The following is an 11776-nucleotide window of genomic DNA, read 5'->3' on the forward strand; positions in this document are numbered from 1 at the left end:
CATCACCCATGTCGCAAAGGGAAATCACACAGAACGTACTCGTGGTCACAGGTTATCATTTCTCAGCAGAACAGCACACTAATCCTCTTACAGTGACTGAGGAGGGGTTTTGCCCATGCTTGGAGAAAGGCATTTCATTATGCCATGCTTGCACAGTGTTCAGATTTGGAGTGAGGACAAGACTGAACTCACAAAGAATATGTATCATTCAGACTGATGAAATTCTTGCATCCAGTTATTGCAACTGATTGATGAATCGCCCTATAGGCCTATTGATGTTTGCGATAGTCAATCAGTTGCCATAAAAACAACTCAATGAAAGAATTTCATCGATTTGAATGATTATGCAGTACCCGCAGCATGCTATAAGGATTAGAACCAGCACTAGCTGTCTGGTGGAAGCTCGTTGGTCTAGCGGCTAAGATGCCTGTCCGGTGGGGTAATGGGTTCGAATCCCGCTCAAGTATGTATGCCCATGATTTCTGTTGTCATGGCTACTACTAAAACACTGATCAATTTGGTGCATATTTATGTCGATGTAGGCCAATTGTCAATCAGTTGCAAGAATATGTATTACTTCAAATCTCCACTTTTTCCTCTCGCTCATAAACTCAGCAAGTGTAAGATGACACAAGTCAGTAAACCACATAGAGCCATGGACTTTTTGTGGCATATATGCAACATGAATGGTCATCGTGCATATCCCATTATATCGTACAGTGCAACACTGAAATGTAATGCCCAATATGAGCATGCATATTTTGGTCATTGGTGATGCCATATACTCCGCATGGCATATCCTTCCTTCACATACACCCTGCACAACATCCTCAAGTCTATTTGATCTATTTGATTTAAAATATAAGATGCATCTCCTGTATTGCCTCAATAATATGCCACACCTCCTTTCTGCCACTGGTCCATCACCATGTCCGCGCCATATCTGCGACCCTGTACAGTCTGCTTTGCTTCCTGTTCACACCTGATTGGTTTGCGGTGATGATGTCATCTGACCAGTCCGTGAGGGCACAACTCAAACAACCTCTCCATGAGAGGGGACCTCCATCACAGAAACATGTCCTTCAAATAGTCATCAAATTCCTCCTCCCTGCAGAGATGAAATCAGAAGGAATTGCAAAAGAAAATGAGAATTTGACTTTTCAAAGATAAAGCATCTGATGGAATCATCCACAGTGGCATTTTCTGAAAACTTTTGTACATAATGGTCTCTGGGGTGAAAAGACCTCATATCTCATTTGGAATATATTTAAAGACCTCCTAACTCAATGCAGAATATCAAATATATTGATTTGAGTTTCAAAACATTACAATTATCAAAGAGATCAAAAACAATTTTCTATATCATTTGACATGAATACTGACATTCATAAAATGTTGCACAAATGAAAAAGTTGTTTTTTTTTCCTCACTCTCCTTAAAATTTATGATTTTTGAGATATGAGGTCTTGCCACCTTAGGGACAATGTACTCCATCATCACTCTGGAATCAAGTCTATAGATTTGCAAGTCTTCTATTTCTACAGTGATGGCTTATTATATTTTCATTTATTGTTTAAAGATTTTTTTTTCTGGGGGAAATATTAAGTTTGGGTTTGCACTGTTCTCTGACTACATGATTATGGTCAATGAAAATGCAGTGATGAGACATGTTTAATCATTAAATGCAATAATACACTTTAATATTAAATAACAAAAAGTATATCACAACAACATAATTTGCAGCAAGTTTTCTGTGGGTATGATATTTTGTGTTCGTGTTCCTGTCTTGTATTAATCAGTATTGATTGTACACCCACAAAAAAAAACAACAACAACAAAACCCAATGATATAAGATTAAGTAATGACAGCTGCTATATATCTAAAACACATCACCATAGAAGGCCATAAATCCACGTTGAAAGTAGGTGTTTTTACCAAGTGATTGCAGGAGACTTCCTCGATTATCAGAGGCAACACATTCTGCGGTCTTCGGATAATACGTAACGCTTGAAATATTTGGCCAATAAATCCGAGCAGCATCACAGATCTTTGAATGCTTTTGTATGCCATTCACATACTGAGAAACTCCCGACAATTTGAAGATGTTGCTCTTTATGGCAACTGATTTAGGATAGAACACTGTCATACATGTACCTGGACTTCTCCTCTGTTACCGGTGCTGGGCCTGTCCAGAAGGTACTCTCCGACACAGAGCTGGTTCCCTTATCTTTAAAAAGAGAAGAAAGTGGAAGCGACACAGAGAAAAAGTTATCAAAAGTTCTTCATGCTACATTTCAAAAGTTTTAGCTGTGCTTGAGTGGCTTTGGAAGAGATAAGTGACTGCAGACAAAAGGGAAAATACACATAATAAAGATTGCTGGATCACTGCACAATGAATAGATATTAATAATGTGGCCAAAGACTCACATTCATAATGGTGGATTAAAGCACGTTTAAAAGCAAGATCATATGTGACCCGCTACAACAAAAGGATCCGAAAGTCGGGAGAGGACAATTTTCTGAAAATGGCATGACATTATTCCCTTACTCTTCTACTTTAATTTCATATACAGCACAACCCATAAAAGTACTCGGATGCGGACATATTGATAATTTTATTACCGCATGTCAAGTGGTTGTGGAAATCAGAGTTTCGAGAAAAACGCCTTCAAAGTTTTCCTTCCGACGCTATCATGATCAAGGGGAGGCGAGACAGTTTTCACCGCTTGACAATAGAAGGTATGCTCATAGCGACCTCCGCGATGTTCATTCAAGCTTAGCGCCAGCGGTCCATGCACGACCAATCAGTAATCAGGATGTCACGCACTGACCAATAAGATCACTCCCTCATTGCTAGGGGCAGAGTCTAGCTGCGGCGCTAAATCCAAATCATCGGACACGTTTCTGTTACGTTGAAAGTTGGAAAATCATGGCCCAGAAAAACGCTGATTTCTTGCCTTTCTTTTGATCATTTAGCTTCAAAATTTCGGCAGATAGATAGACAAAACATTAGACTACAAAATTATGCCAAAAACAGAAATCTGATTGTTTTGACCAATTTTGATGAAGTGACTTCAAACTCAATTTTCTTGGCTCAGGCGTCAGCAACTTTAGGATCCTTTTGTTGAAGCGGGTCACATATCTATCAATTACTCCCAAATATCATATGATTCCATCAACTTAAAACTTCACAAGTACTGTATATGCTGAATACTTTGCGAGGTTTTCATTTTCGCAAATTTTGCGAGTCAGGTGCTATTTGCTAATTTAAAGACACACAATCATATCGACTCTGATCCCGATATGAATGTGACGTGCATGCATACATTTCTCTGTTCAGTATAGTACTCCACGATTGCGAATTTAACCACTCGCAAAATCGTCTGGAAGTCCCGAAAATTTAGACTCGCTAAATATATGGCTTATACAGTGCATGGAACATGACTGTATTTGTCACAGTTTTGAGGCATTTTACACTTATGAGGGTGTGTACCTTTGCTACTTGAGGGTCTCTCTCCGTTGCCATGGGAACTGTCATCTGAATCTGAAGATGATCTGCTCCTACTCCTCCTCCTGCTCCTCTTCTTGTGCCTCTCCTTCTTCCGGTGCTTTCTCCCGTGCCGATCTCTGTCAGAATCTCTGTGTCCGTCTTTGTGTTTGTGCTTCTTACTCTCGCCACTCTTTCTCCTCTTCGGGGATGGCAAGCCAGAGTCCTCCCGTTTCTTGGACTTGCTCCCTGAAGATGCCTTCCTTGTCACCTCCTTGCACTTTCTGTGGTAGTTCAATTTTAGTGAACATCTCTCGCATAATCCTGCGAGATTCAGAGGGAATGATCAGGTTACAGAACTGGGTGCGTGCACAGACACTGACATCGGCAAATAGAATTTGCTCACATAACATGCATACTAGACAAGGTTGGCAAGAATAATGAAAATACAGACTAGGGAGATATTCCTCAATTAATCTTTTTTTTTTTTTTTCAGACACTATGAAAGAATTAATTACCCCCGCTTGCAGGTGAAACAAACAGCTGGTGGAGATTATGTTTTTGGTTCCACATTTTTGTTTATCTGTTTGTCTGTTGGTCTGTTTGTGTACAAGGTAACTTGAGAACAGATAAACAAACTTTCATAAAATTGCAGGGTGCATTCATAATGACGGAAGAAAGAAATAGTTAAATTTAGGGGTCATGAGGTCAAAGGTTAAAGGTCTTGGGTGTCATATAGGGTATAAAATAAGCTACATCTCCCAATAACTCAAGAACAGTTGATCACACTTTCACCAACTTTCAGGGTGTGTTTATAATGAAGTACGAAAGAAACAATTCAAATTGGGGTAGTGAGGTCAAATATCAAAGGTCATAGCCACAGGGTTCATAAAAGACATAAAATATGTTTAATCTCCAAGTAACTCAACAATGGGTGATCAGATTTTCACCAAATGTACATGTATCATGTAGATTCCCCTATACGTCTATGTTTGTGTTGAAGATACTGCCAACAAAATGGCAATAATGTGGCCGCTTGGTGGAGGTCTGCTCTCTTGGAGTGCTCCTCTGCTTATACTTGTAAACACATCACAATAATTGGAGGGAATTCATAGAAGCACAGCTCCATGTACATCTCATAACAACTTTGGCAGCTCACGTCCTGAAACCCATCTTGTAGATTCTACCTACAAGAACTATTATTCACCGAATGCTTCACAAACGCGAGAAGGTGAACGTACTGAGCTTGACGAGGGCATTTTTCTTTTCGCCATGCTCCATGTAGCCAAAGTTGACCTCCCATGTGCGCAGGCCCTCCTGCTCGCCGCACGTCTTGTTGCCGCAGACGAAGTGACCTTTGCCCTGGACGACCTCCTTCTCCACTCTCCACCTCATGGCGATCTGCAACGAAAATATCAATGATGGCATTCCTCAAAGGGATGGTTTGTTGGAGAACCTGCATATAGTGGCCAAATGTCTATAAAGGTCACTCTTTTTGTCTCTCTTGGGCAGCTGCTAAAGACAAGATTATGTGTTTGAAAGAAATTTTAAATGTCACACTCCTACTACAACTACTCACAAAGAAAGGCTCTGCTACATTGCAAATGTTCCATGTACTGTATACGCCGTTATTTTTGCGAGGGTTTAATTTTTGCGAATTTCGCGAATTGCAGTTGGATCGCGAATTAAACAACAAGCGAAATTGTCTCCATGCGCGTTGTTAATAGAGCATTAACATAAGCGTCGATTCGCAAAAACAACATCTCGCGAAAATGTCTATGACCTCGTCATTCGCGAAAATATCTGTACGCGAAAATAACGGCGTATACAGTATTTGTCTGGTCAACTAAGCAAACTCGTCATACATCATGCCAATGCTGCAAACTTACCTTGTTCTCCTTGTAGCGGCTAAGGTCTGCGATGCAGTACTCTTTGAACAGCTTGTCCCAGTACTTCTTGGCTAGTCTCCTGCCCCAGGAGCTTTCCTGTTCATCGTCCTCCGTCCAGAGAAACCGGTGATTCTCCCTGATCACATCCAAGTCAGTCTTGTCCTTTGATCTTTTCATCAAAAAAGTGAAATATTGTGCATCACCAGAAGAGCATTCCTGCTTGAGTTTAGCATCATGGTATTCTCATATGCAATGTACATCCTTGAAATGGGTGTTTAAAATGAAATGATGCACCACTTGTGAAACAAAGTTTCAAATGGGCACCTGTAATATGTTCACAGTATTTCCACTCGTCAGATCACAAGTTCCTGTTGTCAAAATTTGTTCCCACTTTTTTTCTAGTCTTATCATAGTTCCGACCAATTTACTATTTCCTGTTGCTGCATGGAGGAACAAAAAAAAAAAAAAAAAAATCAACAACAAACCCAACCTTAAGTTTCTGTTAAAGACATTACAATCCACTAGCTTCTATTATACAGTGCATGCACATCTTATTTTTTTTTCTTCTGCATGAAGGCATATGAAACTGTATTTGCATCTGATTATTTTATGATACCTTTGAGTTTGAGTGAGAATTTCACTTGAATGATTCTCAAATAAACATCGCTAAATACTTACGTATCTCTCTTGAACAGTTCCTTGGTTGCTCCGGGATAATACAGAAGGTAGTCATTGATGAGCTGTTTGTGTCTATTGTACTGACATGGGAACATTAAGGAAAAGACAGGTGAAAGCTTGAACAGTGTAACTGTTATTATTATTATTATTATTATTATTATCATCATCATCATCATTATTATCATCATAATCTCATCTTATCTTCACAGTGTACCCCTTCCAGTGAAAAAAAATTATAAACAAAGGGGCCTGCATAAAAATACATACAAAGTTAAAATGTACATACACAAAAAATTGAATTAAAAGTTATACATATTACTTACAAACTAAACAAAAAATTAAGATTATTTATGTATAATATATATATATACTCCTAGATGGGTCATTTGGAAGACATTTCCATTTGTTTTATATGCAAATTTTAAAATACATGTTCAATGGCAATTTATGCAATGGAGACACGAAAATGTAAATCAGATCTGTTCATAAACTTGAACATATAAAAAAAAAAAAAAAAAAAACTATCTAGATGCATTTTCTTCTCTCGTTCGTCCTCCTTCTACCATTGCCTTCCTATACATCAGCATGTGCAGGAATAAGCTAAATTTACTGGTAGATTTGCTTGTTGTAAACTTAGCATACAGTGTGTTATTGACTGTTACAATTTTGAGAGAATGGAGTCAAAAGGGGCCTGAGCTTTCGATCCCAGCAGAATCTTTGTCAGAGGCAAAATGACAAACAGGCAGGGAAAGCAATCACATATAAGGACTATACACAACAAGAACAGTCAGGGGAGGGCTAGGGACACAGAACAAAGACAAAAAAAGGGGAGGGTAGGAGGTCATGGGCAAGGAGCCCAACAGGTAAAGGGAGGGGGGTTAAAGAAGGGTGGACAGACAAAAGGCAGAGGAGGGTAAGTGATGATCAGAGGACCATGGGGGGGGGGGGGCAATCATTGAAGGATAAGGATGAATAGGGAGGGAACATCAAACAAGATAAAGAAAAGCAGAGGAATAAAGAAAGGAAAAGAATGAAATTTGACACTTTCCTTTCTTTATCCCCCTATTGTTCCTAATCTTATTTAATGTTGCCTTCCTATTCATCCTTATCCTTCAAAGGTTGCCCCCCCCCCCCCTCCCATGGTCCTCCAGATCATCACTTAACTACCCTCCTCTGCCTTCTGTCTGTCCACCCTCCTTTAATCCCCCTCCCTTTACCCGTTGGGCTCCTTGCCCATGACCTCCTACCCTCCACTTTGTTTTCTTTGTTCTGTGTCCCTATCCCTAACCTGACTGTTTTTGTTGTGTGTAGTCCTTATGCGAATGCTTTCCCTGCCTGTTTGTCATTTTGCCTCTGACGAAGATTCTGCTAGGATTGGAAGCTTAGGCCCCTTTTGACTCCATTTTACTCCATTGGCTCACCACTATTGGATAAGCAGTTTTCAGCAGCTTTTTTGCTACAATTTTGGGGGAAGATATAGAACTTTATAGATTTGAAAACAATATCAATATGCATATGCAGGGTTCTACTTTTAGCAACATAATGCAAGATACAAAGTTTCTTTGAGGGATTACTGTAGTCTCACAATATGATACCAGCTACCTTGTACATATGAGTTTCAAAGAACATAAAATAGCAATGCATCATGGAAAGGATACAGCATCCAAGGCCAGGAAATGGAATCGCTGATTTTTACTTTCTTCCCTAAGAAGGCAAAACAAGACAAACATAAACATGATAATAGAGCAATGATCCGATCAGAACTTTTTGGGATAAGAAAAAACAAAATACATACATGGAATAAGATCATTGGATAACCGATGTAATATAATGTATCTTGGCTCATTGCGGAACATGAAAAATATCGCACTTTCAACTTGATCTGTGAAACTTGACTTCATCATATTATAAGTATATATCACTTTACTTTTATGAAAATATCGTGTTGAGTATAAGTTCTTGTAGGTATTTTTTGTGTAGATGGGTTTGATAGGAGATGCTGACAGATAAACTGACAACCAAGATTTATAACGGTGCAAATATAATTTCTTAGTGCAGACAGTCAAACACTCAAAGGTAGATCATTGAAAAGAACAATATTCCCAAACAACACAAGTGAATGCCTCGTGCTGACTTCACTTTAGTTCATTTCTTGTTTTTGTTTTTTGTTTTGTTTTGCTTTTGTATGTTTGTTTGTTTTGCTATATTTAAGACTGGTCTTTAATCTTAACATTTGGCAGTTACTAAATTTTGACAGAGGGCAAGCATAAGGCACACATATCTGGCAAACTTTATGGTTGCAATAAAATGGTTATTATTGTTGTGAAAAAAAGGTCACATTTAGCTTTTACAGATCTGGTCTATGGACTTTAATAATAGACATTTTATGTTATCAAGACAACCTTTACCTGTCATACTCAGCAGCAGCTACTCTCTTTGAGGGAAGTCCCCCTGTCACCCTGCTGACTCCATCCTTGGTTGCAAGATCTTGCCTTGAGCTTTGGGTGTGAAACAAGTGTCAGAAGTTGGTTTCAAATCATTTCCACCGATACTACACTAAGTAATCCATGCCCTGCTCCACTGATGTAGCAAGGCACAGTAACACTGAATATTTCATGTCTAGCATATCCAGCAATAGTACCTACAATTTCTTTGATTGTTTGAAAATCGTTACGAAATATTTCAACTGATGTGAGACATATTAATATAGTTGTATTGCATTGGATAGGAATACATTTGGCAAAAAAAGAAAAAGTTCCATTTTCCATCAAGATGTGTCCATACATGACATTCAGTATCAGTACATGTTTTACATCACACACTAACATCACAAGACTAATGCGTCTTATTTGATTCATGTTCAGTATCTCCATCTAGCACAATACAAGTAATCACACATTTTCATTCTGACATTATGTAGAATGGCGATGGCAAATTTCATATTGAACTGCCTTCCAGTCAAACTGCGATTTTTCAGGCATTCTGGTACTAAATTATAAATTGTTTAACTGTGACATGTGGTCAACCCAGTATGAAATGAAAAGCTTTATTTTCAATTTTTACATTGAAAGAGGAAATAGTGTTATTGATGAGCATCCTTTCAAGTGACCATGAGTTTCTTGATATTTCAGAAAACTGAGACAACAACACTCAGCCACCTCTCCAAATATTCACAGACACTGGGCTGTAGAAGTAAAGGCAAAGGAATACCGTCATACTAGATCTACTTCTTCCTTGGACAAAATGGAATACATTCACATGATGGAGTGCCAATACATGTATAATAAATTCTCACCTCTTCCTTCGTTCAGCCTCACTGTCATACTCAAACTCAGATCCATAGCCCCCTCCTCTGAAAGCCTGGGCATGAAAACACACACAATTGAAGTTACAATTTACAAGGAGCAGTTAAATTGTTGATACTAAGTGTGCTAAGAGTCATGAGCATACATTGCCAAAATGATGATGATGAGTTAGTGCTCAAGTGGTTCAATGTTGTAATTCAAATAGACATCTAACTGTTAAACTTACCCATTTGTACCAAAGCGTTGAAAAAGTTTTGAAAAAATTATCAGATTATTGAATTTAAATTTACTCTACTTAGAAGTATGCCCGTCTTGCGGTTTGAAGGAGGTGGTCTCTGCCTACGCCTACTCAGTCACTAGCATTGCATTCAAGAATAGGCTGCATTAATTTACATTGGCAAATTCAAGAAATCGGCCCCATCGCAGTGTGCATGCATCCGTGCATTAGCAAGCAAGGTTAGGTTAGGGTTAGGGTTAGGGTTAGGGTTAGGGTTAGGGTTAGGGTTAGGGTTAGGGTTAGGGTTAGGGCATGGAGCTACTTGTTAGCTCCATGGTTAGGGTAAGGGTTAGGTTAGGGCTGTACTTATGGTTGAATTAGTTGAGGGACATTGATGAGAGAAAGAAACAAAAGAACAAAGGAAAAAATGGGAGAAAGGAAGGACGAAAGATGCTATGCTGTGGAAATCGGCCCCGCTGCTGTATCAATCATGAGTAAACGCAGCACGGTTTGATGGGGCCGCATTCACAAGTATACTGTGTGGAAGAAGGCCCCACTGCCGTGCTTAGGTACCATTGAATGCCACACGGTGGGGCTGAATTCACGAGTATTAACACAACACAGACAAGTCGCCATACCCGTAGTACTAGACCTAAATGAATTATTAGTAGTAATAAATTTAGTACAGCTTACAGACACACAGTGCAGTGGTAGAGGGCGTATTTCACAAGCATGCCATTATTCAAAGGTAGGGGATACCTTTTACAGACCTCCCAAAATGCAGCAAAACATTAAATATGAACCTCAGGGGACTTGTTTAGGCCACTGCTGAGAAATTTGGAAGTCAACAGTTATCTACAATTTGAATAATGCACAAAACTCAACTACTCAGTAGTTCTGTGTGTCAGCCACACTTAAGCCTTTTTGTTGCAGTCTTCTGTATCTTTTATCTATAAACACAAATCTAAAAGTATAAGAGCTGATGTAATAACATATAGAGTGTGTGGCAAGAATGTATATAGAAATGTTTGTAAGTTTTGATGAACTTTCTTCACAAAATATACATGATGGACACACATGCAGTGCATGGGTCTGTAAAGGTAGCCTAGTAATGACTAATGTACTGGAATTTACGGTGAGCCCCGAAAAAAATTCAATTCAAAATCTAACGGTCAATAAAAGTGTACTAAATGTTACCTTCCACGTTCAATACTTTATGAGAGTTTCTAAAACGATACCCTCTTCAACATACCACTGTATTTATACAACTCTTCATTTAAGGCATGCAAATGGGATTCCCTACCTTTAACTTATTACTAGTTCTACATCTACATGATCTGGGGTTCTAGAAAGATTCTAGTCTAGTAAACTTTACTAGTAGATCTACAATTTTATCTAAAGCTTTACTTTGCCTGAAGGAGAGTTGTACGGGAGTTCCACATTTGTTGTTGTTGTTGTTGTTGTTGTTATTTGAATTTATTTGGCGTTTATCATTCCTCGAGGAATATTTACGCCAAATCTATAGAACCCTATTCATAAAATTTCTATAAATTTCCAAATTTTACCCTAGGCCTATATCATTTTCATTTTTTTGCAAATAAATCAAAATCAATATATCATATCCGCGATGATCCGCGATCGGAATAGTCTCAGTCCCATTTCATAAGACCCAGACCGGTCTAAATTGACATCATTAAGAGCTAGTTTAAGTCTTGATAGTTCCACATAAAAATCAACACATGGGACTAAACATTCCTATCTATCTCCGGATCTAAATGCATAGGTCCCTAAATCACTCTATTTTGGCTGAAGGAGAGTTGTACATTGAGTTTTAACTTTGATCCACGATCGGAACAGTCTCAGCCTCATTTCATAAGACCTCGCCTAGGCTAGGGATTAGGGTTCTAACAATAACGTTATATTTACATCGTTCAGTCGAAAAGAGTAAGTCTTGATAATCCCACATAAAAATCAGCGTCTGGGACTACAAATTTATTGCTGTCTCCAGATCGAAATGCATAAATCACTCTACCAGGGTTGTAAAATGTTCTTTTTCATCATGACCCACACCGAAAATGCACAAATATTATTCTAAATTTTGTTGGTCTCTAGATTTTCCAGTGCCACTGCATACTAGATCTAGAGAACATACCTTTGTCAAGTCCATCGGCTCTTTTTTCGGGCTCTTCGGCCAACGGT

At 38.7% G+C, this 11776-nt stretch overlaps 1 protein-coding gene across 1 annotated transcript; it reads right to left on the reverse strand.

The window, feature by feature from the left end:
- Positions 1-720: 720 nt before the first annotated feature.
- Positions 721-11744, reverse strand: LOC140241364 (protein FRA10AC1-like). Its single transcript, XM_072321095.1, has 10 exons — positions 11730-11744; positions 9351-9415; positions 8464-8553; positions 7714-7759; positions 6056-6135; positions 5378-5546; positions 4730-4889; positions 3495-3812; positions 2156-2228; positions 721-1108 (listed from the first exon to the last, which is right to left on the reverse strand). Exons 1-10 carry the CDS (start codon positions 11742-11744, stop codon positions 1066-1068), a joined length of 1059 nt encoding a protein of 352 aa, XP_072177196.1. The 3' UTR covers positions 721-1065.
- Positions 11745-11776: the final 32 nt, after the last annotated feature.

This window comes from Diadema setosum, chromosome 18 (genome assembly GCF_964275005.1).
Source record: "Diadema setosum chromosome 18, eeDiaSeto1, whole genome shotgun sequence".
Classification (NCBI taxonomy): Eukaryota; Metazoa; Echinodermata; class Echinoidea; order Diadematoida; family Diadematidae; genus Diadema; species Diadema setosum.

Coding starts and splice junctions, on each gene's coding strand:
- LOC140241364 (XM_072321095.1), bottom strand. Junction 7,760..8,463: donor GCTGCTGCTGAGTATGACAG/GTAAAGGTTGTC, acceptor TTGCCTTCTTAG/GGAAGAAAGTAAAAATCAGC. Junction 4,890..5,377: donor GCCGCTACAAGGAGAACAAG/GTAAGTTTGCAG, acceptor TTTTCGTTGCAG/ATCGCCATGAGGTGGAGAGT.